At 43.8% G+C, this 27,922-nt stretch overlaps 2 protein-coding genes and 1 long non-coding RNA gene across 3 annotated transcripts; 1 reads left to right on the top strand and 2 right to left on the bottom strand.

The window, feature by feature from the left end:
- Positions 1-719: 719 nt before the first annotated feature.
- Positions 720-18,291, bottom strand: rpz (rapunzel). The gene is made up of 3 exons (XM_088620962.1): positions 18,256-18,291; positions 13,200-13,303; positions 720-4,954 (listed from the first exon to the last, which is right to left on the bottom strand). The coding sequence occupies exon 3, from the start codon at positions 4,923-4,925 to the stop codon at positions 4,248-4,250; it is 678 nt and encodes a 225-aa protein (XP_088477088.1). The 5' UTR covers positions 4,926-4,954; positions 13,200-13,303; positions 18,256-18,291; the 3' UTR covers positions 720-4,247.
- Positions 7,359-18,290, bottom strand: rpz2 (rapunzel 2). The gene is made up of 4 exons (XM_088620964.1): positions 18,256-18,290; positions 13,200-13,303; positions 9,860-9,954; positions 7,359-8,439 (listed from the first exon to the last, which is right to left on the bottom strand). The coding sequence occupies exon 4, from the start codon at positions 8,395-8,397 to the stop codon at positions 7,723-7,725; it is 675 nt and encodes a 224-aa protein (XP_088477090.1). The 5' UTR covers positions 8,398-8,439; positions 9,860-9,954; positions 13,200-13,303; positions 18,256-18,290; the 3' UTR covers positions 7,359-7,722.
- Positions 13,219-22,341, top strand: LOC148639858 (uncharacterized). Its single transcript, XR_015930624.1, has 2 exons — positions 13,219-13,322; positions 17,852-22,341. It is a non-coding gene; the product is annotated as an uncharacterized LOC148639858 (long non-coding RNA).
- Positions 22,342-27,922: the final 5,581 nt, after the last annotated feature.

The following is a 27,922-nucleotide window of genomic DNA, read 5'->3' as shown; positions in this document are numbered from 1 at the left end:
TCCTCCCTCCTGCACTGCTTGTTCTCTGGCTTGACGTCCACCAGCTGCAGGAACCCGCAGAGCTGGGTCTCCTCCACAGTGGGATCCGGCCCCTCCAGTGACTCCCCAAGCGCTCGCAGCCTTGGGGACACTGGAGATCCTGTCCCAGTGTCTGGGGTTTCTTTTCTCACACTCACAGCTCAAGCTGATCATTGAACTAGAGAGTTAATTCACTCTTATTCTTCCAGTTACTGATTAACGGAGTTCAACTTTATTTTAGTCTGTTTCCAATTTAGGTTTCGAATCTAAATTCTGAATAAAAGAAAACTTTTTTTTACATTCAGCCATTAACCTTGAAAGACAAATGTAAATACGTATTACGGTATCCATCTGTTTTTTAATACAGTAGAAATCAAACTGACAATTGTAGACACAGAACTGTGCACACTGGTGTTGGAGCAGGAGGGTGTTTAGCACCCTGGGGAGAGGATGCTTAACCCTAACACCTGATGCAGAATAATGAATCATTACTTTCAGTGACTGGAACGCAGACGGGGAAAAAAACATCTAAAGTTTCTGCATTTCTCTTCTTAGAAATATATGGCCATTCTTATGAATTGGTATCTAAGAGTTTAGAAAGATATTTTTAGGGAGGACTTCAATTTTACTGTACAAAAAAGGTGCCAGTGATGGAATCATATAATTATGTGAAAACATAAAATTAGACACATAAAATAATGTTTTGTTTTCTCCATATATTTTTATTGATATTATTGTCTCATGGTTGCAGTCAGACATAATGAATTAAAAAAAGAAGAACAAATTGAAACAGTATTGGAAGAAAAGAACTTAATCATACATCAGGTTCTGTGAATTCTGTGAATAAGTGCTTTCAAGGCAGCTGCTATTTTTGAAAGTTCATTCTAGTTGAAACCAAAAGACAAGCACAATATCTGGTTACAACATATACCTGCATGACACGCATATCACTGAGTATGATAACTGATTATAGAGGAATACAACATATAGACCAACATGATTTTAAAAAATAACATACATTTCTTATGTAGTGTTCCAGACCTGGTATAGGAGAGAGACTATTCTGAAGCTTAAAGCAGAATTTCACATGAGTAATTTTACATAAAGAAGAGGCACTATTGGCAGGTTCCAGTCATCTAGGCTGAGCTTGGGTGGACACAGGAGAGCACAGGGCTTCAAGGATACAAACAACACTAACAGCTCATTTCGTGTACGTATGGCTCTTTCGAAATTAAAAACCATCAAGAGTAAAAACAACAGCAGGCTGATACAGAAAATAATCGGAATTACATGTGAGACGTTAACCTGTTTCTTAGACATAGAACAATAAAAACAGAATTCAGTCTTTCCTTGTCATTTTACAATTTTACATTCGGCAAGAAAGACAAACCACAAACATGGTTACAGCCTGCATAGAAACTAGATTTGGATATTGAATTAATTATGTATGTCTTTTGTTTGGGGTATCAGTCCACATGTGCAGGATTTTAAAATCTTGCTGGACACTAATGAACTTGCTCACCTTAGACTGAAATTAATTGAACCAGAATCTTAAGACTGAAAAAATTAGCAATACTTTATTTCACAAACAAAGTTGAGCTTTGTTATTCTTTAATTGATTAAATGGACAAACAAAATGAGACCGATACCTAATTTTCAGATTTGTCCTTCTACTTCCTGTGAATAGATAAGGAGCTGACACCTTTTCTTGATATTGAATTAGTTATGGTAGGCAGGGACACAATGGAAAGTCAGGCCAGCTTTTGGGGGTGGAGTCAATACATCATTTCAAACTTTCTTCGGTGATCTCTTGAGGGGTCTGCCTGAAAGACTTTATTCTTCCCCATCATTGATTTTTCGTCCTGGCAGTTTGGGGGAGGTAGTTTCGGCATAAGAGTTGGTGCCATTAAAGAGTTCCATTTGTGTTCCATTTCAGAGGAACCTGACTGTACCCCAGGGCTAATAAAGACCCTCTCTCTCTAATGAAGTTTGACGCTGTTACAGCACATGGTACAGTAGGTACATGGTACCTTGGTTAGGATAGGATGAGTGGAGACACTGGTTGTACATTTTCACTCCTCCATATTGTGAACATAGAAGATGCTATTTGGACTCTCAGACTGTGGATGTCAGCAGTAGGGAAACAAGACTGACATTCACCAGTCATCTTGCATCGAGTGGTATAAGCTAAGACAGTATGTATACTGTATATATGAACCCCACTGCATATCTGTGCTTACATTCAAATGCATCATGAATGCAACAGCAAGGATGCATGACTTGAGCTATACAGTATATAATGACATTCATACAATCAGAAGTGAGGTTTTTCTATATGACAGCATGACATTTTCAGTCCTGCAGATATACTGTAGAGTACAGTAACAAAAGACAGAATTAAATTGAGATAGTGCAAAAATATACATCCAGTCAACCTAACCTACCAAGTGTTAATTTATAAACATAGAATTTCAGTATTGAACACAATTCCGGTATGGCCTCCTGCAGAGCAGACATGAGAAACCTCTTACAAACCGTGTCGCGTTTAGATCACAATAGTCTAGTAAATCATAAAAATAGATTTCTAACATGTTTTTAAAAGAATATTGACATTCAGAATGAAATTTTAAAAAAGAAATGAATTTTGTCATCTACATTTTGAAGAACAAAATATTTTGATGTAAAATATTTATTAGTGTTTCACCTACTGTACTGCTTGTTGTAAAATAATTATGACAATTTCACTGTACTGCTAGCTCTGGGGATTGGATGTTTCCATTTGATTGTGAAAAACTGGAAAAATGTTTGCTTTAGCTTAAAATGATTTAAATTTTTTTAAAAATAAGGTGCTTGATTTATTTAAATTTTGCAAGACACAAATAAGCAGACATTTGGAACAAAATAATGTGTTAATAGGGTTTTTCTCTCATATATATTAAATGTAGTGTTTCTCAATTCTCCCTAGACAAGCACAAGGAACTTTAATTCAGTGTTTACGCTGTGAAGAGATTTGCCTGTACTAGGTGAGGATGAAACAAGAGATTAAAATGTGTCAGTTGTTATTTCAACTTATAACAGTATTTGGAGATGAGTCTAAACTCATGAGTCGTCTTCTGTATTTCACAGCTGGAAAGAACATTTGGTTTTTATAATTTTCAAGAAGTTCTTCATAAATCAGATACTAGGTGTTATAATATTTAAGGACCTGTTATGTGTGGCAGTTAAATGGAATTAGTGTTTGTGCAGCAGCAGTGAAGAGCCTGGTTTACTGTAGATGCTAGTGGACAAAGCCAACCAAACCTAGATGAGGATGTGATGTTCCCCTGGTATAGAGTGTCTGGACTGTGTTTTGTGGTTTCACAAGGAGATAAAAGCTCTTTCATAACATATATAGTGCAGTGTGATGTGTTTATATTGGCTGGTAGTAATATGGTCTGTTAAATGTAGAGTATTTATGCATTATTTCTGTATCAGATTAAATAAACATAAACATATTAAAATAATGATGTAGTGCAGGAATAGTGTATGAATAGCTCATGTCACTGGCTGCTTCTTTTATTTTGGTTCCTCACTGTGAGGATGCTATATACTGTATGTGTCCAGCTTGACTCTGCTGTTCTTTCTGATTAGATGACTGTGGACCAGGGTATTTAACTATTCCAGCAGCAATGGCTTCTGAAATACTAATCAAAAGCTTAACTACAGGCAGAGTAGTGCTATAGGGAAGATTTGCAAAATGAAGGCCCAACACCTGATTTTTTTCACTAGGGTATTTCGGCATGTTATTAAGCCTGATTAATTCGGTTCATGGTAACATTGAAGTAAATAATTCAAAGGCAGCCACAGTCCACAGCTGGACATGCTGGATCATAGACAACTATAATCCGCCTGCCAGGCAAGAAAACATCTCAAGACAGTCCACCAACTTGCCATGCTGAAATAGGTAGCATGCAAAATAATCTAAGCAGAAAAAATGCTATGTCAATCTAGATGCACATAGAAAGCAGCCATTTAGAAAGATGTTGATAGTACTAATCGGTATATAAATTGGCCATCATCTATTACCCGTTTCAAAGGAAAGATGAAAGTATGTCATTATTTTTCTGTCAGCCCCCACTCTAGCTGCTACCTTCTTTTGCAGTGCTTTCATGGCGCTTTCCTTTGGAACAGGGAGGGTGGGGTGTCGATCATCAGTTCGGGGAGGGGGCGCGTGTTCTGGGGCAGAGGATTCACTTGCACCTCCTCAGCACCTCCTGCATTCGCTCCTGCACGTTCTCCATCTTCTCGGCCCACTCCTCGCTCAGCTCCTCCTCGTCATCGCCGATGACGGCCGCGTAGCCCATGAGCGCGATCAGCCCGATGCAGAAGAGGTAGGTCAGGCGGGTGCAGAGGCGCTCCATCACCTTGCGGTCCCCATGGGAGTGCTTCATGTACACCTCCAGGATGGGCTTGCTGAAGAGCTTGGGTTTACCCATCACGCCATCGTACAGGGTGTGCAGGTTCTGGTCGCCCAGGTCGTTGGCGAAATGCTCCTCGAAATCCTCTCTCTTCCTGCTCTGGTGCTCCGGCTTGGCTTCCACCAGCTCCATGAACTTGCGGAACTGGTTCTTGATGTTCTCCTCCACCTTGGAGTACTGGCCGTCCAGCGTCTCCTTCTTGATCTGCAGCAGGGCGTTGCGGTTCTGCTGGGAGATGTCGTCCAGGGCCTTGTGGACGCTGTTGAACTCCTTCTTCAGGGTCTTGATGTCCTCGTCGTCGATCTGGTGCAGCACCACCCTGATCAGGGACCCCGCGATGCCGAAGATGGGGTTCACCACGGCGGCGGCCGAGGAGATGGTGGCCACGCACTGCAGCACCTTCACCAGCCCCTTCTTCAGCTTCTCTCGGTCCTCCAGGATTTCAGACATGGCTTCTTCTGGAAGGCAGGCAGTAGTGCCTGTGAGGAGAGCAGGAAACAGCTGTAGTTGAAGTATTCTAACAATGCAGAAGTGCAGAGTGCTTATTTTGAATAATCAGTGTAATTTTTTCCACAATTTTAGAAGTGCCTCTGTGTTACATATATTTTTCCTTTACTTCTGATACTGAATACTTCCTCTCCCCCCCGCTGGCCTGCCACTAGAGGGAGTTAAGGCCTTAATGCTCTGTATATACAGTACAGTAGGTTCACATGAGGCACACTGTTTCTTAATTAATTAGCGGATAGCTATGATTCACATTTTCAGGTGGGGATAATTTAGATTGTTTGGGATATATGGTGGGAGTTAGGTTGCTTTAGAACACGTGGCGGAAAATGTGGCGGATTAAATACTCTTTTTCACCATTACTATAGGATTCAGCAGTTGGCCTTGTCGTGTAGCTGATCTGGAGCGATGCAAATGGCAGCATCTTATTTTGAAGGCTTATAAATAAATGATTTTACCATAAATGATTTTAATACAACGGGCATCTGAGACTAATAATGTTGTAAACAATTATTATAATTCTGTTCTATTCAATTCAATTCAACTTTATTTGTCATTATACCGTACTTACACAGGTGCATAGTAATAATGAAAAGTGTTTCTCATTAGTCTCTCAGGTGCAGTATATACACAACAGCAGACAATAGACAGTAAACACAATAACAATGTAAACAATGAGTATGGTACCAGTATGACAGTACCCATATCTGTCAAAAACTGTGCAAAAGTACACAACCAGAGCAAACAGTGCAAAATAATACAGCGACTTATCAAATAGTACAACTCAATCAAGTACAGTTTTATGTTCAAGTTCGGCTTACATTCGATTGTTGGAGGTATGTTGCATGTAGTGGTGTAGGAGTCCAGTCGTTGTGTGGTACAGGAAGAAGTGAGGAGAGATCACAGTTTGGTGAGTGGTTGTGGGGGGGGTCACCAGCTTGACGGCTCTGGGGAAGAAGCTATTTCAGAGTCTTGTTGTGTGTGACTGGATCGTCCGGAACCCAGAACCACAACGAACAAGTTGTGACTGGGGTGAGTGGAGTCAGTCATGATTTCAGGGGCTTTTTTCAGGCACGTGGTGTTGTAGATTTCCTGGATGGATGGTAAGGAACTGCCGATGATGTGATGGGCAGTTCTGGCCACCCGCTGCAGGGCCTTGCGGTCGGATGCGGTGCAGTTGCCGTACCAGACTGTGATGCAGCTGGTCAGTATGCTCTCCACCGTCCATCTGTAGAAGTTGGTGAGGATCCGTGGATGCAGGCATATTTCCTTCAGCCTTCTCAGGAAGTCCAGCCGCTGTTGTGCCTTCTTGATGAGATTGGAGGTGTTGAGTGCCCATGTGAGGTCCTCAGTGATGTGAACACCTAGAAATTTGAAGTTATTCACCATCTCCACCACAGATCCTTCGATGTAAATGGGGGAGTGGACTTTTCCCTGTCTCCTGAAGTTTTGCTGATGTTGAGACATTGGTTGTTGGTTCGACACCAGTCTGCAAGTTGTTTTATCTCCTCCCTGTAGGCAGTTGTCGTTGTTGTCAGGCCCAGGACTGTGGTATCGTCAGCACACTTAATGATGGTGTTTGTGCTGAACTTGGCAGTACAGTCATGGGTGAATAGGGAGTAAAGCAGTGGGCTGAGCACACAGCCTTGAGGGGCACTGGTGTTAAGGGTGAGCATGTTGGAGGTGAGGTTGCCAATCCTGACAGTCTGGGGTCTGCTGGTGAGGAAGTCCATGATCCAGCTACAGAGGGTGGTATCTAGACCCAGAGCCCAGAGCTTGGTAACAAGTTTTATGGGTATGATGTTGTTAAATGCTGAACTAAAGATAATAAACAGAATTCCTGCATAGGTATTCTTTTTATCCAGGTGGGTCAGTGTGGTGTGTAAAGCTGTAGAGATTGCATCCTCCTATATAAAATGTATAACAATCTGTGGTCTCCATGGTGGTGCAGCTGTACTTGGAAGGAAACCAGAGTATCCGCTTCAGTCACGTGACTGGGTTGTATAGTAAACAGTAATTTTGGGGTCATAAAGAATAAACGAATCCAACATTATATCTGTCCTTCAAACCATTTTTTGCAAGGGTCTCCCAAAACGTGATTCCCCATATGCTTAGAGATGCTAATTCTCACAAGATGAAGTGGTGAAAGATTTAACTTGGAAAATGGATGAGCACTGAACCAGCAAATCTTCTGGTTTCACTTTTCTTCAATACAGTTTAACAGAAAAAAAAGTTGCGGAATTACTTTATGCGTGCCCCTCAACCCACTTGAGTATTACAATTTTAGTCTATTTTTGTTTGAAGTACAGTATATTGCTGTGCTCATTTTATGACATTATATAATTCCGTCTCATGAAATCACAAAGAAGGCTAGAGAGATTTAGAATTATTTCTGTTTATTTAAGGCATTCATTAATGACACATTCCACATGAGACAAGATTTAAAAATAAAGAAAATAGTACAAAGTGGCTGTGGTGCAAAGTTTTCAGTGAGCTGCTTTGGGTTTCCTGTTGAATTCTTCTTTAGTTTTTTTTTATAATAGATAATGAAGACAGTTGCCACAAGAGATCAGACTGTCACCCGCTGAGGGTTACAAACGGTATCGGAAGATGAATCAATGAATTTCCTGGAGTTTATCCAAGTCCCATCTGGATATTGCCTCCCAAGATCATTTTGAATCAAGGAATGATTAGTTTTTGGGTTTTGGTCTTCCTTGGGTGCCCTTGGGCACGTGCCCTGAGGCTATTTGCACTGGCTCAGCACTTCCTGCATCTTCGCTTGAATTTCGGTCACTCGCTTGGCCCACTTGTCTCTGACCTCCTCCTCGTCGTCCTCGATGACGGCGGTGTACCCCATGAGGGCCACCAGCCCCACGTGGAAGAGGTTGGTCAGATGGGAGCACCGGTGCTCCATGATCTTAAGGTCCCCATCGCAATGTTCCATGTAGACAGGGAGCAGCGGGCGGCCAAAAGTTCTCCGTGTGCCCATCACCCCATGGTAGAACACGTCCAGGCTCAGATCCCCCTTGTCCCTCTCATAGGTCTCCTGGAAGTCTGCCATGTGGCTCTCTTTGTGCTCGGGGTCTCTCTTGACCAGCTCCACCATGGTGTTGAAGGCCTTGTACTGGTGTTTGATGTACTCCTCGTACTTAGTGAAGGTCTCATGGATCTCGTCGATGCGCATCTGCTTCAGGGTCTGCTTGTTCTTCTGCGAGATGCTCTCCAGCGTGCTGTAGATGGCCTGGAAGTCCTTCTCCAGCTCGTTCGTCTCCTCGTCGTAGATGCCCTTCCGCACGATGGAGACCAAGGAGGTGACGATCCCAAACAGGGGGTCGATGGAAGAGGCGAAGGAGGAGACCTTCTCCACATAGGAAAGCACCTTGGCCGTGCTCTTCCGGATGTTCTCCGTGTCGCCCATGGCTGGGGGAAGCAGAGGGGGGCGGCCGTTCCGAAGTCACACCTGGAAGGAGTGGAAAAGGAGAAACCAGCTGGTCAGGATGTCTTCTCTATATCATCCTGTAACAATGCTCACTGCATGTTCACCTGCCTACAGAAGATCTACAGGGCTAACTGAAATTATAAATATTATTTCCTATTATACCAATACAGCTATTTAAAAACAACAAAAACATACACTTTATATTTAGGAGCCATCTAGAAACAGCTGCTGAATAGTTTGTATTATTTTATGGGAAGGATAAAATAGGTCACAGTCCCATCCTGTACCAGAGCAAATATTAATTGATTGTATATTAAAAGACCAGGATCAGCCATTAACAGTGAAATAGGAACAAGTAGACAGTGGCCTACTTGCGTATGTGACTTCAACATTCCTCTGGTAATTGCACAGTAAAGTCAAGTAAATGCTTCTTTACAAAGCTGTCACTGTTGAAGAATTATCTAGGATTTGCTGTGACAGGCAGGGAAAAAAGCATGAGGGTTTCAGGTACTGAAAATAAGCACTTTGCTGTGTTTTAAATTCTTTTCTTTACAAAGCTCCTCACAAAAGGGAAACATGACCAGGGGTGTAACTGGGTGTTCTTTAAAGAACTTCTGAAGAAGCAAACGAAAAAATGCTCCAAAGCCCTTAAGCTTCAGAAATGCTTTGTTTTTTTTTCTTTAATTTTTGCCATGAAAATATAATAATTCAATTCTGGCTGCAGTATTGTGTCAGTGTGCTGTGTTTACAGTTTATGTGCCAAGTATAAGATGCACTGAACAGTGATTAGGTTGTAAAAAAGCAGAAAAAAAAGATTTTATGGGCCTTTTTAAAGAGGAATATATTGCTGGGCAGAAATTAAGAACAAGACTTCCTTGTCATATGTAGCTTTTTTAGCTTCTTTAAGAAAAACCCTCAATCTGCCTCCTGTTACACACTAACACTGCCACACCCCTTTCTCCTCTTCCCTGGCTTCTCTGCAGTCTTTTGCTCGCTCTCTCCTGTGAATCTTACTTATATTAGCATAGTCCGTCAGTCTCTGTTACAGGGATAAAGCAGCTCAGTTTTTTCACAGCGTTTCAGTTTCCAGACACTCAGAACACTGCAGGAAGCCAAGTTTTGTGCAGCAATGAAAAGAGCTTTGATGTGATGACGTTTCAAGCGTTTCTTCGGGGAAAAGGCAGAAAAGATGAGCTGACTCACTGTTACAAAGGGGTACGGTTTTTCACTGCCTGTCACAGCGGTAATTTTCAACAGCCAGGGCACTCACTTCCCCTCAGCCTGGTTATTACAAGGTTGAATTCACTGTTTACTGCAGCTCCGTTCTGCTGAGATGCTGTTAAATATCTAAAGGCACTGCTATTGATTCCTCATTTCCAACAAAACACACAATTAAACAGTCACAATGCAAAAGCTCTATTGCTCGGTTCTGGGAACTTACCTCTATATGTACTGTTGTTCTTCACTTCCTACAAGCTCCTGCTGTTCGTGTTATCAGCCACCATTTCAGTCCTGAATGGGTAAGACAGGCCTCGCCTATATGATACCATATTTAGCTTCAGGAAGAGGAAGTGACTCACACACACGAGCAGTTTCGATTGGGTGGGAAGAATGCTGCCTCTCAGCAGTTCCTAGTTCCAGGGACTGCCGTTGAACTGAACCATGGGAGAAAGGCAGTGGAGCAGGGGTGGTACTTACAGTATATAGTCTGATAAGGCCTGTGTATTTGTTTTTAAAAAGACAACAGAATACCTGCCTATTAGCTGTCTGAAAAAACTAAACCCATTTTGTTCTGGAATAGTTTAAAATGGATTTAAGCAATTAAAAGACACAGAAATTCACAGGAGTCAGTGCGGCAGTGTATTCACAAGCAGCATGACGGGACACCTGCTGGAAGACATTTATCACACGGGGGGGGGGGAGTGAGGACAGGTGAAGGAACAGCCAAGCTGAATATACTGAATACTCAAATAAAGAAAAGAGGATGATGAGCACAGCAGATGGAGGGGGTGTCTGAGAAACAAGGTTTTTAATGTACAAACACACTCAAAGTTGTTTAAAATGCCGAATCCACAGCGGTAGATATCATGTGCAACCACATAGAAACAAATCTGAGAAAGGGAACCTTTAGAAATTTGCTCTCATGCAAATGCAGTTTGGGAGCTGTTCCCTGCTGTGGACCTCATTCCTGTTCATAACTCTGTGGCCTCGTTAGCTAGTGCCTGCCCTGCACTTGTAGTTCAGACACGTCCATGAAAACTGTGAAATATGCATCTTTATTGACTGAGCGCCTCAAGAGCTCAAATTTATGCGCTGTTGCTATCACTGGAGAGGTGTTGCATCCGAGTTACTTCAGTTTACCTCAAGGAAAACTCATTCAGCTGGTACATAAAAGAAAGGTTTCTGCTTCTGTAACTGAAAAAATAATATTTGCCATCGTGTTGTCATCTGTCATTCGTGTTGACATGAATGCAGGTTCTCCTAGCAGCTGAGGAAGCAGATTTCTCCAAACCCGGGCGTGATGGAAGCACAGAGCCAGGTGGCAGTGACCTCACACAGACAGCAGCCCCTTCACCTACACAGGCTGACGTCCTGAAGCCCCGTGCAATCAACTTGAGGTAGCTTTCTCCATCTGGCATGTTTAACAAAGGTTTTACAAACGGATGAACACCTGTCTTCTTGCAAAGTAATTCTGTCATCTATAAGCGAAGTGATGGACTCTTTCAACCAATCCCAATTCCCCCAGAAAGTGGCAGATTTCAGTTTGTCTCAGAAAGCAGAAGTGCTTTCTCCAGGCACGCAGAGATGACATCGTCCCCTGGAGCCTGGTCTCTCTGTTATTAGTCCAATCTGATTCCTCAAACAGCAGGTGTCCTTGTCTGGCAATGCGAGAGTTATCTCGCGGTCTTGCCAGGGCATCTGGGAGCTCACACTGCTGTAGTAAGAGACGCTTCTTTCCTCCAGCTGGTGCTGGCTCTCCTGTAACTACTGCAATTGTCTTTGATCCCACAGTATAATCTTACTGACTCGAGACGTCAGCTTGTATCTGTGCAAGAGCTGGGTCTACCAATCTGCTGTGTATCTGATGTTTTTCAAACAGCTCGGGAAGCTGTCTTTTCCAGGTAATGACTTCAGCTCCCATAGCATGGTGGTCAGCAAGTGAGACAGACAGCGGTCTGGAGCAAGCACAGGCTGGCTGGCATGTAGTTTTCAAGTTTAGGTGTCCTGATTCCATTATAGAGAAGCTTTTTTTTCATTAATTCTTTAATGGAAATAATTGATTAGCCAATTTGGTCACACCTTTAGAATACAAAGCTACAAATGCCATTTCTAAATGTCTTATAAATGGTAAAAACACACATTAACAAAACATAATGCATTTACTGTATAAAGTATCATAAATGAAAAACAAACAACCACTACTGTATACTAATTGCATGTTAGTAAGAAAACCCTAATCCCGAGAATGATCTAAACAATACCCTAACCTTTGTAGAACATAGCTTTTAATACTTTAAATGGTGTAACAGTGCCTATCATTTACAGTGTAGTTTAGCAAACCCAAAATCTAAATACTTTTTAAATTGATGTGAGTTTTTAAAGACTTATAGTTCCATCTATCTATTCAAGTATTGGTTACTGTTCTAAGTACACTCAGAATTGACATGGGAAATAAAAAAGAGTAATTCCAAATGAGAAAAGTAAGCTCCTGATTGGTTTGAACAGGACGTTGGTGTTCTTAGGACCAGGAATTAATTCACAAAAATCAGAGGAATCCGAATGTCAGCTGCCTGCCACTTGTTTAGCAGAGCACATGACAATCAAATATTACAGAAGATAAATATTTTAGTTCTGAAGCAAGTCTACTCAAGCCTGTTCTATTTATAAGTAGCATTTGAAATTAGTTTTCTACTTCTTTAAGCAATTAATACCTTAAAACATAGAAAATTCCATATCCCTTCTGCAGCTGCTCTGCAGCTCTTTTCTACCCAAAACAGGTCTTGTATCAATCTGTTTCACCCCACGTTGTAGACCATACGTTATGGATTAATTAAGGCCATCAAACACATTTTTGCCAAATTCAGATATTGGATAAATTGACAGACCTGTGAAAGCAGTGGAAGAAAAATGAAATGCAAGCCCAGCAAATCGCTACATGCTCATCCCACACTCACTTTGTCTGTCCTGATAGGCCAAAGGACTGAGCCCTTTTTTTACCCCGAACACAGAAAAACACAAGGTGACCTGGAGGTGTAGGCCAACGTCAGTGGACTTCTGCAGAATCCCAGAAGAAAAGCAGGGGTACTTCTTTACACAAAAGGTTGTCGGAGTATGGAACAGGTCACCCAGCTATGCTGTTGAAGCTGATACCCTGGCTTCTTTAATGAAATGGCTGGATGAGATCCCTGCATCAGTTAGCTATTATTCAACGGGCCAAAAGGTCTCCTGTTTGTAACCTAATGTTCTTATGAGTTTCCGCTACAATCCACCAGATCTTCAACATTTTCGTCACACCAAATTGAATAAAGCACATTGATGTTGGCATGCAGAACTGTAAATGTTTGACTTCGCCTTTTGAACTCAAGAACAAAATTCATTTGATGGGTGTTTTTGTTCACTGTAAGAACAATGTTGAGAGTGCTTGTCAATCCAGATGTACATGCAGTCCCCTCTCACAGACAATGAGGGTGGGAGTTTCGGACACAATTTACATTTACATTAGTAAGTACATTCCTAAGAGTTTATTCCAAATGAAGGGAAATGGAAATATAATTCCTTACGTTAAAGATGTCCTTGTTGTTGTCAGGTTTCCCTCTTGAACGGAAAGACAGCAGTGATGAAGGAGATGTGACCAGGAATGTCTCTTGTCTGGGAGAAATTTCACCTGGCAAAGAAACAAGCAGGTAAGCAATAGGCTGTTGTACTTGAACTGTGACAAGAACCTAACTAGGACACCAATGGAAATGTGTTTGTACACAGTCAATCATGTTTGTGAAAAAACAGCTTTACCTGGCTGTGGAGGAAATTAGACACTTTTATTTTAGCAGGTTTTTGACAGATTTGGCAAAGTAACTCACACTCTATACTAACACACAAAGGCTTTTAAAAAGAAATTGCTCCTTTTATTAAGATAATGCCAGCAGCCATATCACCCTGCAGCTCTCAGCAGCTGTGAGCCTGGTCAGTACCTGGATGGGAGACTCCTGGGAAAGCTGAGGCTGGTGCTGGGAGAGGTGTTAGTGGGGTCAGCAGTGGGCTCTCACCCTTCGGTCTATGTGGCTCCTAATATAGTGTCCCCGTCACTATACTGTAAAAAGTCTCTTCGGATGAGACTTAAAACCAAGGTCCTGACTCTCTGTGGTCATTAAAAATCCCAGGGCGTTTCTTGAAAAAGAGTAGGGGTGTTACCCCGGCGTCCTGCCCAAATTTCCCTCTGGCCTTTACCAGTCATGGCCTCCTAATAACCCCCATCTCTGAACTGGCTTCATCACTCTGCTCTCCTCTCCACTGAGAGCTGGTGTGTGGGGAGCGGACTGGCGCATCATCCAGGTGGGGATACACACTGGTGGTGGTGGAGGGGATCCCCATGACCTGTAAAGTGCGTTGAGTGAAGTGTCCAGAAAAGCGCTATAGAAGTGTTAGCAATTATTATTATAAGAGCACATCAGTTGCCAAAATTTAAAACTACAGTTCTGATGGGCTGGCATGTTGACAAGGGTGCAGAATGCTTTTGTATAAGTAGCTGAGAAATATGGATTACAAACTCCTCTGTTTTCAATGTCTGTCATATCTGCTGTTTGTTGATTGAATCTCATATTTCACTTTAACAGTTTATTCCGTCTGTGTGTGCATACAGTAGTCTATATGACCACTAGTCAATATCACCAGTAGACCCATCTAGCTCGTAGTTTGGATCATGCTCCCTTCACAGTAACAGTGAACGAATATAAATCCACAAACATCAGGAGTGATATTGAATTATACTCGTATTATACATAGTAGATAATGTCTGCTTTTGGGCTTTCTTTATCCTTGGCTTATTTTAAAGAGAAATACAAGCCACACTGAGATTCTGTATAACAAGATTCTGTAAAACAAAACACAATGGCTTTTTAGACTTAGAAGAAGTAATATTTAATGCATGACCTTGATTTAAATATATACAGTATGTAAATCTAGTTATTTCAAAAGGATCAGTAAATTGGGTGCATTACTGAGAAAACCCTTAGCGCATTTCAAAATGTACCACATTATTACACTTTTCACCACAAGACAAGCAAAAGAAAATATTTCTATAGGAGCTTATGATTTAACCACTGAGGAATGAGGAAGCTCTGAAGGCTTTTATTTTAATCTTTCTGTTACTGGCCATAGCACAAACAGAAAAAAGAACAAACATTTAGCATTTTGTGTTTTGTGTTTCTGCTAAGCTATGTTACAATTATTATTTGCAACAATTATTAGAAATTGCAACAGAATAGAGTTTCCTATCAAACCAAGGCAGTCTGGTTACTTTGCAATAGTAAATTGGACAAACGCATGGCAGTTTCCAAAATGCATCCAAAGTTTGAACATGTGCTGAAGAACATGTTTGCTTTCTCCTGTTTGTTCAGCACAGTCACTGTATTTGCACAAGGAGCATCAGGAGTCATTTTCACCTGGGCTTTACAGGTAGAAACCAGCAAGCTGAGCTAAGAAACATAACCAGTGTCTGCTGGGCCCATCCTGCCCCACAGCAGACTGAGAGAGGAAGAGGAGGGGCAACTGCTAAAAAGGAAAAAAAATAACTCAGTCCTTCCTGGATCTTCGCTTCTTCAGGCCTCTATGGTGAATTCCAGTGCCCGAACGCAGAGGCTCATGGGAGTTCAGCCAAAGGATTGCCGCGCTGAGGTCTGTCCCAGCCGTTTGAAGCAGGACCGCGGGATTCTACCTTAAACCCTCGACACAAGGGTTTTAAAAAAGCTGCAGTTATGGGTCTAAAATAGCCTGTGCTCCACACTCCCTTTTCTTTAGGAAAGAAACGTGACTGCAGGGAACGAAAAACAAAGCTGTTTTTTTTTTTTACATGAGGCTGAGTTGACTCAAGTTTTCCCCAACTAGAGAACGCAATGATTAAGCGCGGGCTCTTTGTAGCGATTCTAGCCCAGGGACGTCTCGGTTGCTTGTCAGCCTGGGCGCGCAGACATGCTCAGGGAGGACGCTCAGGGGAGGCAAACCAGAAAGGTACGTGTCCTGTGATGGCTTAATCTGTACAACCACCATTACAGCTGGGCTGTGCTCAAGCCGAGAGCTTGTACCAGTCCTGTCTTACATTAATAGGCATCAGAATATGGGGAAACCAGTACCATGTGATGACGATACATTTATTTGAATACTAGGAGCTGGTATCTTTGTAAAGCAGTACTTATCTTATTTTCTGTTCTTTAAATCTGTGTATGCAACAAATCCTATAGCGGTTTTGTGCATGATTCTGTGTTTTAAATTCTTCTCAGATTATGCCCATTGAGAACAAGCTGCAAGTTACTCATCGGCATTAAAAGCGAATGGCGAATTAATAAGACAGTAGTAAATCCTTCGGAGGCAGTTAAAACAAGGTTTAAAACTTACTTTCGTTGGTATAGCTCCCGTGCCAGGTTAAACAGACCACTGGCAGGATAAACTGACAGCACACGTAGGACAAGGCTTTCAAGGCGAGAGAAGCTGAGCGGACATGAAGTCTTTTAATCTGCAGGACTCGTGTGTGAGCTACAGAGCCTAAACCCTGAAGGCAGGCACGTTTAACCCCAGAGAATGCTTTTTGCCCAGCCTCACTCAAGAATGCAGGAGTTCACTGACTGCCCAGAGGCCTTGGTGACTTTCTAGCTGCGACATGTGGCCCTGCGCACAGACCAACCACAAGCTGCAGAAAGGCAACAGAAAAATAAAGGAGAACAACTCATCTCAGCACCAGTGAAACTCACTGTTCTCCCTGTCCCAAACTCTTCCATGTTCACGGGGAGACAGGGCCTCTCCACATTTAGGCTTTTGCTTTCATTTAGACCCCCGTTCTGCACCACCAATGAGACACATCTTGCAACACACTACAGCTAAATACAACAATACACATATGTTGTGTTTCTTTTATTACCCCTTTACATTTCCAATGTCTGATAATTGTAAATACCAGCCTGGACCTCATTCTGTCGGTGTCTTTTCGGACAACACAGTTCAGAATCTAAACATGTGAGGAGGAAAGTCTCAATGGGTGTGTCTTAATTGTTTAAAACGCCTCCTTTTGTGAATTTTGGAAGGTTTCTTGATTTCAAATAAATACCTTAATTATGGAGGGAGGAGAAAAGACTATCTGGGATCTAAGCCAAGATTGGAACCAGCCTGTTCATTAAGTTTATGGGAGTTTGGATCTTTAAACTGGTTCTTTACTGTATCTCTAAACGTGAGAAAGGCAGTTCCTTTGATACTGTATATGTTTTTCTGCTTCATACTGTATGTGTTGTGATAGCAAATCCATCGCTTCCTTGTCTTACATGCCAGTGGGCAGCGTGGAAAGGGTTAATTTCCCACAGAGTGACACTCAGATTTGTTTTACATCAGGGTACATATTGGCGCCTCAAAATCGGAGGCCTGTAATTCAGAATATTGACACTTCCACACCCACAAGGGGAAGAAGCACTCAGTGCAGCAGCCATCTTAGTGAGGTCAAACTAAAACTGCCTCTTAAAAACGAAACCTTACACCTTTTCCAGAGTTTTTAACTGAAGCCCTTCACCATTAGGGACATTACTCAAATTCTTCTCGAGATAAGATCGGCAGTTAAGGTCTAGCTGAGGGCTAACTGACAGACAGGAATGCACTTGAAAGTAACTGTCAGCACAGAAAACGGTACACTAGCAGTTGTTTACTGTTTCCTGGGGGTGTGTCTGTATCTGTCTACTAGGCACACACACTTGTACCGTTTCTAGCAACACTTTGCACCATCTGAAAGCTTGCAAACATCGTTTTAAAACTGTTGGAAGGTATTGTTCCAGGGCCCTGACTGTTACTAAGGCAACAGTGCTTGCCGGTATGTGTCAGTTAGTACAGGCCCACTTCCTGAAATCCCTTTAATTAAACAAGTATACATCCTGCTAGAACTATATTCTCCGGCTTTTTTGTAGCTTCTGTGGATTTCTGACCCAGATAAATGCCCAGATTAGTCAGTGGTGTGGTACAAACCTCCACACACAGCCACAGCAGTAACAGGAAATGAGTTTCTGTTTCTCCTCCATGTTAAACAGCCATTTTGTTTAAAGGGCTGGCAATGCCCTTTAAAGACTTTGCAAGTAAACAAATATACTGTTCGAGCAACTACACTGTGAGCAGTGTAGCACCTGCCATGTGGGGGTTTGCCTCGACAATGGCTGGAAAGTGACAGTTTGCTTTCTCTCCCTTTCAGACATCCGCCTGTTTGACAGCCAGAGCACTTGGAAACAAGCCTGGGAGGCCAGAAAAGAACAAACAGAAACCAACTAAAGAAGCCAAATGAAGACAATGCAAGCTCCTTCCTGTGTCTCCCTGGGCATGTGAGAATGGAGTCCCCCAGAAATGCTTTCTGTATCCACACACTTTCAAGCCCCCTCTCCCACTATGGCTTCCCTCCTGTCTTCATTATCCGTTTGCTCTCCCATTTCCTTGTTTATGCACGGCAGAATGCCCTCTCCCCCCCCCTCTGTATCACAGACCTCAGACCTCACTGCACCTGACAAGCAGGGATCTTGGTCTTGGCCTTGAATCCTGTACCCTGCAAATGTCCCCAGACCCACAGGGGCTCTCTGTCTCTGAGCTGCTTTGCCCACTCACCTCTTCAGGGTCCTTCTCCTTCTTCCTCACTCTCCAAATTCCCAGTCTCTCTTCTTCTTCCCAGCAATCCCTGCTTGGGGCACTCCCATGTAGGTTCAGTGAGCAGGGGTGCTCATATGGACTGTACCATTATTTGTACTGTAGCCCTAGCTGTTCAGTGAAAGAAGGACCTGCATACACATGCAGGCTCTTAAACTGTCAGCTGGTGTGCCACAAGTCCAGAGCCTGTTCTCCCCCCCCTCCTCTCCTCCTCCCTCAAGGGCTTTCCAATAATTGAGCCCTTTCATTAGCCAGAAAGAGCCAACTGAGCACCAACTGTCTCTTACAGAACAGCTGGGCCCAGGGGAATTCAGATGGGGTCTGGACAGCTGTCCACACCTTCACTTGACTCAGTAGCACCCAGAACAGGCTCCCAGTCTCTGTGCTGACTCAGAAACACAAACAAATTGAAATGTGCCTGCGATTACATACTCTATCCGTTATTTAAATGAACCGCTGCCACAGAAAAGCCAGTTTGTATTTGCATACAACCTTTCAGCAGTTCCCAAACATCACGCCAGGTGACTCCACCAAAGCCATGTGCTTACCCTTGGCCTGTGGGACGCACTGTAGGCAGCTGAGACACAGAAACTGTTGTATATTGAGTCTGTAGCTGTAATGAAGGTTTCGATTGGGTTTTATGGTGGGAGAATGTGAGAACCTGGTCAAGTAGGGACATACAGATAAGTCACTGTAGCTTTGGAGGTAGAAAACGAGCCCAGATTGACAAAACTAAGGAAGAAAGAGGCACCAAGTCAATACGCTGAGCCAACTACAGCTTTACTAATCTGTACTCAAATTATGATCCAGGCAGACTTCAGTTTACCCTCACCATGCTGCACAAACACCTTCAGATAAACAGGTATTGCCACCATAAGGCTCCCAAGAATGTGCTCTTGGTCCATGAGTTCCAAGGCAAAGCCTGGTAAGAAAAGAGTTTTCAGTATAACCGCTGCAGGGTACAGTATTTCCAAGTGTTCATCTGCTTTAGAGGGGAGGAGAAAACATTACCCAACTGGCCTGGGTTCAAGAAGAAGGAAAGGCTGAGCAGTGTGTTCGGTCAAGTACAGTAAATTTATATTTGGAGCTTGTGCACATTATTCTGGTGCTTATAGACAGCTCCCTTCTGATACAGGACACCTCCATGCTGCAGTTCTGTTCTCAGATTTGTGGAGTAAATCAGATTATACCTTCCTACTCTCAGGGGATGAAGACAGTGGAACACGGGTTTGTGGACATCTGGTGGGTTGAATGAATGCCCACCACAATGTACAGTACCTCTGTCCCCTGCTTTAGGTGCAACTTTATTTAGGCACTTGGAGCAGAGTGCTGGTAAGACTATTAGGGAAACACTATTGCCTGAGACTAGTGTACCATCTCAGTGTGATCTGAAACGAAAACTGCAGGACATTCACATCTGTAACATTTGCAGAAGCTAAGGAAGACCCCCCTGTTAAAAAATAAATCTGATGAAGGAATCGACAGGGATAGCTGTCGGGATATTGCTGGGAACAACTGGTGGGTAACGAAATACTGTTGAAAACACGTTGTTAATGCCAGTCACCGCATATGAAACTGCTAGAAATCTGTCAGAGAAAAACTACGCACACTAGCACCTGTTATTGATAAAAACAGACCCTGAGGCCGTGGGCACTTGTGGACACTTAAAAAAGAGGCGGTTAGGCGGGTATGAGACCCGCACTCACTGAGGGCACACGTCTTTGGTTTATAGATCCGTATTTACTTTCTGGAACAAGACGACACAGTGACGCTCTCCGGGACAGCGCCGCTCAGCTGCTGCGCGTCTGCTGCGCCGCTCGAGCCGGACAACAGCAGCTGCGGCTCCGCAGCTCAAACCTCAAACACCGCCGCGGCATATCGGCGCACTGGCACAGCACCAGGGAGAGAGAGAACAAAAAACAACTGAAACATCTCCTCTCTCGAGGTTGAACAACTTGACCCCGAACTTTTACAAGTTAATTCCTGCAAACCCCTCTAGTAAAGAGCGTTTTTAACGCATTACCGTTTATTTCTATACGCGGACACCGCCAGAAAAGAGATTTGCTGTACCACAAAACCAATTATCTACATACCAGTATGTATTTAATTCAACCACATGGAATACAAGTGTCTTATACAATATTTTTACAAAGGTGTTTAAAACTCACCGGTCTGTTCAAATAGTGACAGTTATTTTCCGAGCACTTCAATAGAGAGAGAATGCTTCCGTGCCAGAGAGGTGCTGCCTAAAATCAAAATCTGAAAGAGCTCTTTCTGCCGCACGTGATTCTCCTCTTCTGTCTGCTTTGATGAGTTAATCGGCTGCCGGGGCGCGAGCAGACACTGCCCAGCCGTTTAGTCGCCACGACACGACACGACAGGTGTCAAACACGGCCGCTTCTATCGGCTGAAATCCCCTGGGAGCAATTCGGGCACCAGTTGCGCACAGATTGTGGACGTCGATACAGAGATCCCCAGAATCTAACAGAACAAGAGGCATAATAATAATAATAATAATAATAATAACAACTTAAACGTTATTATTGGGCTACGTGTGTTGTCTGATAAATTAAAAAAGGTGCTTTCAAAATATTTTGCGCAAATCGAGAAATGTGCGAGGACCAGGTCAATGGAAATATTTTTGATGAGTTATATTTCTGCAGTTTCACAACTTAAGCCTTTTTCCAGCCCGGATAAGTGTTTTTAAAGTTAAATCCCGTTTAGTGCTGTAAAACGGTCTCTAAAGACCACCTTGCTGGATTTTGAGGTGGGGGGGTGTCTTCAAATAAAAGTCCCCGCAGGTAAACTGTGCCATTCCTTATTTCTGTTTAGTCTTTTACCTGTTCTCTACCTGGCCTGTTGGAAAATCAATCAAGATTTGCGGAGTCAGGTTTTTGACACTAAAAATTTAACTTGGTGTTTGTAAATGTATCTGCGTCTAGTTGTGCCATCCAGCCATTAATCAACAGCTGCTTCCATTCCGGGACCACAGGACACACGGTTCTGAGTTTTTAAGTCGCAATTCTGAGATATGAAGTCGCAATTGCGAGAAACGTTGCGCGTTTTTTTTACTCCCTGGCGGAAACGGGCTTCCATACAGGACACACGGTGGGACAGACAGAGCACTCCCCATGAACTGTTCCCCATGATCCGGGACAGGAGGCCAGTCTGTCCCAGGACCACAGCCAAAGGGACACTTCAGAGCTACGCAAACCTAGACCACAGGAGAAAATTCACTTTTGAAATCCGTGCTGGCTTTAAGTAAGACCTCACTTATAATAATGTGCCCAGTGAATGTTATGATTGTTGTCAATGGTGCTGTTGTATGTTATTATAAGAATGTGTTCATTGCAGGGCAGACAGACAGGCGCACAGACACACCAGACATACACATTTTTCCAGCGGCCAAATAACCCGTCAGGTTGTCTTTGGCCTGTGGGAGGAAATCGAGCACCCAGAGAAAACCACACAAAAACATGAGGAGAACATGCAAACTCCACACAGGCTGCATCACAGGTCCCAAAGAAGATAATTATGGGAACACACTGAACTACAAAATGAGCGAGTTGGACCTCTTTCCTCTTTTTGCTGTCCATGAAGCCAGTTTAGGACAGGCTGGCCAGAGAGGTGCTGGTGAAAGGGTGCTGAGCCCTGTGCTTGGCTGTTCAGTCAGTGTCTGTCTGTGAGCCTGGGTGAATGCGAGAGATGGGCAGGGGGGCTGCGAGGGGTGGTGTGATCTGCCAATCCCACCCACTCGTACAGATATGTAAAGTGACCCTGGACATGGACTGCAGCTGATAATGCTACTGTGGACTTTTTCAGTCACCTAAAGGCTTGCCAGCGAGAGACACCAGCCATCCTGTGCAGCCAGGTAACAGCAGTGTGCTATTTTTGTGTGATAATAATAATAATAACAACAAATTGTAATATACAGTCGATTATAAACTTGAAAAGAATATTTATGTATGTGTATTGTACTAAAAGTTTTTCTTGTTTTTGTGTGTCCAACACAAGACAGCCCAACACAAGTGTGTCTTTCTGTCTGTATATTACTGTTACTGCCTTTTTGCTCCAATTTCCTATTTTTTCCATATCCACTAGAGGAGTTCTGAAAAATCTCTGAGACACCCACAGAAGGAAAAGCTGGGAACTCGTCTTATCGCCCATACTAAGCTCTTGTGGATAGCCACAGCATGGTATTCTAGACTGTTTTGCTCCTTCACCATGCTTTGTCTTTTACAGGACGCCCACCATGGGTGCTGAATCCTAAAGGAGGGAAACACTCTGCTGCCATTGAATTTTTAGAACTCAGGTGTTTGCAGATTGCCACTGGTTCGCTATTCCAGAGTGTTTCGGATTTCTGTCATTCCCATCATCAGCAACTTGCAACACATAATACATAACTATTCAATCAATGCAGAATGCAAAAGCTTTATTATCTAAAGAGAGACCTAACATGTCATACTTACTACACTCACAGCAAATATTGATACAATCATCTATTTTCTGAACTAAATTGACCATGTTTGAGAATCTCTTCAAAAATGGTTTAAAACAGGGAGTAGATAAATTCTGAATGTCCACTCTGAGGGTCTCTCTGAGCCTGTTGAGACTCTTTCGTGGACATCTCTGACAAGCCCATTCAAATTAGGAAATGCAAAATTGGAGGTACAGTAGGCAGACCCAGGGTAAGCTCTGATATCTGCATGACCCAGCATCAGGTCCAGCCTGCTGCGACAGAGACGTCAAGCCTTCTGGAGACCGAGACCTGCATTCCAGCTGCGACCTGTGGTGAGGTTTTCAAATTTCAAAATGTCTCTGTAAAAATAACAGTGCTGAGTTTTCAAAAATTGCTCTTCTGGACCCTAATTCAGCAAGCAGTGACCGGAATGGGGCCAGGATCAATCGAGCAGTGTTCTTTTGGTTACCTGCGAAACGCTGAGCCCAGAACTGCAGATTTGTAGTGACAATCAAGGACACATCAGCAGCCCTCATGTACCTTATTGTGGGGCCTGCTGCCTGTCTAAAGATGAATCTCTGCGACTTATGAGCTGATCACAGGAGCACATCTGTCCTTCATTCTCCAGCACAGGAGCCATTGTTGTGAGATTAGTAAAGAGGTAGTGAAGTAAAGAAACAATTAGCGATTCTGAATTGAGTGGACATAAAATGAAAATGCAAAAGTATAATTTTGGATGCATACTAGCCCTAAGAGCTGGTACTTGAATTAGAAGTGCAGTTTCAATATTGACAGTTGAGTTTATGAATAGTTTTTTTTCCCGGGAGTGGATCTGAGGCATACGCTGTGCAGGAGTGTCCTAAAGCATGCTCAGCTGCTATTTGCACATTTATTGCATATAAAAACTTACCAGTTGGATGACAACAGGGTCCCCTCCACCGCCACCACCAGCGTGCAGCCCCACCTGGATGATGCGCCAGTCCGCTCCTCACACACCAGCTCTCATTGGGGAGGAGAGCAGAGTGATGAAGCCAGTTCAGAGATGGGGGTTATTAGGAGGTCATGATTGGTTAGTGAGAAATCTTCAGTCTATGTTTTGGTTGTGTGGTTTAGAGAAAATAATTATTGAGAAATCAAGCTTTGTTGGGTGAAATTCCTCAGGTTTCTTACAGGCTTAAGAGATGTGAACTTCCCGATCAGATCAGTGGCATCGTGTTTCAGGCTTTGCTCCCCTGTGCTATATCTTCATTAGGTTCATTAAGTTAAAACTGCCAATGCCTGCTGCAGCAGATCCCCACTCACATGTCTTTCAAAATGATACCTTTTAAATAACGAGGAGGCAGATGGAGAGCTCTCTTGGCCTTGAAGCAAGAATATAAAACTCAAAAATGGCAACATTTAAGGAAGCACTGAAAACAATGTTTGAGAAAATGATGTGATCCAAGTTAAGGGTACAATTAAGTACTGTAATTCGAAACTCATAGGGATCCTAAAGGAAAACTAGGATTCCTTTAATCAGGACTGGCAACCGCTGGCTCATAGGAAATCAGAGCTTTCACAATCCACTTCCTTTAAAACAGTCACTAATGAATTCCTTGCTCTTCATGAGGTTCAACCCAACAGCTGTTCACAGGCGTTGGAGAATTCAGAATGGACACCAATGGAAGAGCTGTCAGGATTCTTTGGAAACGTCTGCTCAAGCTTGGATTCTTCGTAGTGCATGTATCCCAAATTCCCAATAAATGACAATCAGTACAGTACCTCAGTACCTTGCATGTTTAGAATAAGATAGAGATTTCAGCCTTTGCAACTCACTACAGTAGAAACAGAGCAGATTGCGCCAGTGGATTTCAGATTTCTCCGGGATTTTAAAAGCGCATCTGTTGTCCTGAGTTTCTTGAACTTTTGGGTGTCTGTGACGATAAAGTAGTGTCGGTGAAGGCTGACGGCGATACTGCTCCTCCTGCAGGTGTTAACTCTCCTGTAGGAACCTGTGAAAGTCACAGTGTGTGAGGAGCTGATTGACCCCCATGTCAGCAGAGGAATGTACTCACACTGATGGGCCCTGCACCCTGCTGCAACTGGTGTTTTCGAAATTGAGTGTGCACGAAAGCAGACAATAATTACAATTAAGCATGATCTTATAATTAAAAAAGCATTCATTGCAATACGTATGGAATTTGAATATTTCTCCATTTCTAAGTGGTGTTTCTGCAGGAACTCCAGTTTTGTCCCCCAGTCCCAAAACGTACAGGAACTGGCAGCACTAAACTGTTCCCCCACCTTCTCTGTCCTGTCTGGGGTCTGTGTCTGCGGAGCTAGGCTCCAGCTCACCCCATCTCACTGATTATAAAGAGATAAGTGAACCAGATGGATAGATGAATCTTTTTTTTTTAAGTATCTCCTTCTATGCATTTCTTGTACAGACTTATACAAATGATGCTTTGTTGCAGGTTTCTGGTTCCAGTCTATGTATTTAAAGAAGTTGTTACAGGCATACAGTATCTCTTAAAAAGGTACTTCCTAAAATGCTTTCTGGGCACTATGCTCTTGAGTAGAAGAAAAAAAGGAACATGGTTAAAATTTTTTGGCCAAAACCACATCATAGCTATCATTTCCCTTTTAAACACCTATCTAAAGAGGGCAAGTGGAGTGCAGAATGACTACATTTGTTTTATTTGCTTTCGCTTCATTTTCTTAACTCTTCGACCGACAATGTCTGTTCATGTGCGGTGCGGTGCGGTGCGGTGCGGTGTGTGTGTGTGTGTGTGTGGCTCTGGCTTCCCCATGACCCAGTACTGGATACAGCAATTAGACAATGGATGGATGGGTGGAAGACGAGCTGGGCCAGTGAGTGTCCAGTCAATATTGCTTCCACTTTATTTTTATTTTTTTTCCTTTCTTTATAAATGTTTTCAAACAAGTGTTTTGCAGACTATCAATTTGCAAGCTGTCACAAATAACCCATATAATCAACCAGAGGTAAAGAATGTCACTGTTGGCAACCTCATTCTGTTAGGACCCTGTTACTATGTCTTCTTTGAGTGCTGTATCTCAGAGAGCTCCACTTATCCTGCACGAAAGCGCTGCTTTACAAAAGGCACTGTAATTGGTGATTCTCCTAAATAAGCTCAGATGGGGGAAAAATCGGATGAATCTGGTCTCCCAGGGAACAGATCTAGGAAGCTCCAGGCTGGACAGAAAGATGAGGTGAGCTGTGTTATGTGACTTCAAGCACAATTCAGGCGAATGAGTAATAAAACCAACATCGTGTAACAGGAGCCGGTCCAGACTCCCACGAAGCGTAGTTCAGGACCCTATGCAGACGGTATAATCCGGAAGTAAGCGGAGAGGGACATCAGGGGAGGAGACGAAGAGGATCAGGACGGGTTGACAGACAGGAGGGCGTGACTACGGTGATCCGGTGCTCGGGGGGCGTGGCGATGGCAAACAAGTTCAGGCAGTCCAAAAGGGGGAATCTGGGGCGCAGTCCAAAGTCCAAAACCAGGGGATCCAACCAAGACTAAACAAACCCAGTTAAAATCCGGAATGGGATCTGAAATGAGGCCAGGTGCTCCGAGCCCCGGACCCAGATGCCGTCGGCTCTCTCCTGGACCCGCTGGTACGTGGGCTTCCGGGCGTCCATATCCCAGTGGTGAGCCTGGAATAGTGAGAGCGCCTGGCTTAAATAAGGAGACAGAACAGGGGGCAGGTGCACATAATCAACTAAAATCCGAAAGGGCCGGAGCGCCCTTAAGAGGAGGGTTTACGATCGTGACACCTCACCTGTCTTCAGGGTTTTCACCAGTGGATGTTAGGAGTCGATTCAGAGACCAGACTACGATGACGCCAGCACGCCCCAGTTCCTCAACCCTTCCTGGATGGCACAGCTCCCAGACCGGCACCTCCTGTCAGGGGTCACCCTTCCTGGCACCCACAATACCATGACCTTTTGTCGTGGCCACTCAAGCTCCAGCTGGAAGCGGGCATCCGGTTCCTGGGCATAAGAGTGCGCCACGTCCGGGGCAACCTCACCATCCACCACGGCATCATCTACCAGCGGGCGCCCTTTGGAGAGGTGCTGGCGGAGGTCACCCGCTTCCTCGGGGCGCGGCCCACGGCGACGGTGCTGATGACGGCGAAGGAGGAAGCTCAGCGAGACCGACGCCATCCGCGCCGCCCTGGTGAGCTACGGGCGCGGGTTTCGGAGACTGGCGGCTGCTGTGGCGCGGCAGGGACACGCCCGCCCGCCCTGGGGCAGGCCCGCGGGAAGCTGCTGGTTCCGCAGGACTTCCGGGGCCTGGCCCTGGGGCTGCACTACGGCTCCCAGCGCATCGCCGACGACTGGCAGGTGCCCACGCTGCTGCACGCGCCTGGAAAGTGAAAGCGCGTGTGGCGCCACCTGCAGGCCGCACTTTCCTCACGTACGCCAGCGGCGCGGGGCTCTTCACGCCCCCCCCTTTTGAGTGTTTTTGATGGTTACATTTGTAGAAGGAGGATTTGTCACTCTAAGAACCGAGAAAAAGATGATGTATCTGTTATCATGACTACATGTTCTACACCTTATTTCTAAATGTAAATTAAGGTTCATAATAATTAATAGTTAAATAATTAGGGGCAGAGCGGTGGCTTTGCGCCTAAGGATCTGCTCCTGCGGCCGGCAGAGGAATCCTACTCTGTTGGGCCCCTGAGCAAGGCCCTTCACCCCACCTGCTCCGGGGGCGCCTTATAAATGTCTGACCCTGCGCTCTGACCTGATATCTTCTGATCTGATCTTAAACCACATTTTTTATTAACTAAAATAGTGAAACTTAAGATGAAAAACATACCAATGCCAAAATAACCAAACACATCAAATCCTCCGCACTTGTTACCTTATCTCCTATCCAGGCTGTATTTCAAAATGACTCTGCAGCCACAGGTGCAAAAGTATCCTCTCATCCACATAAGCCACTTGAGATAAAAAGCCACAGTTACAATTACTAATTCTCATTTCCTATATTCACGGTCTTTGAAGAACAGTTTTAATTATAAATGTGACACTTTGTGTTGCTGCTGTTGTTTTCCTGAGAGAATTATAACTTGTGCAGCTGCAAGCTCAGCAGTTTGCATGTCTGCTGCAAAAGGGAGGTTTTACTGCTGCCCGTGTCTGACTTCCTTTCTGGATTA

The sequence above is a fragment of the Lepisosteus platostomus genome, chromosome 26 (genome assembly GCF_059453375.1).
Source record: "Lepisosteus platostomus isolate fLepPlt1 chromosome 26, fLepPlt1.hap1, whole genome shotgun sequence".
Classification (NCBI taxonomy): Eukaryota; Metazoa; Chordata; class Actinopteri; order Semionotiformes; family Lepisosteidae; genus Lepisosteus; species Lepisosteus platostomus.
This window is presented reverse-complemented; position numbering and strand designations above follow the sequence as displayed.

What these genes read in the sequence shown, in the direction of transcription:
- rpz (XM_088620962.1), bottom strand. Translation starts at nt 4,925, where the DNA reads ATGTCTGAAATCCTGGAGGACCGAGAGAAGCTGAAGAAGGGGCTGGTG.
- rpz2 (XM_088620964.1), bottom strand. Translation starts at nt 8,397, where the DNA reads ATGGGCGACACGGAGAACATCCGGAAGAGCACGGCCAAGGTGCTTTCC.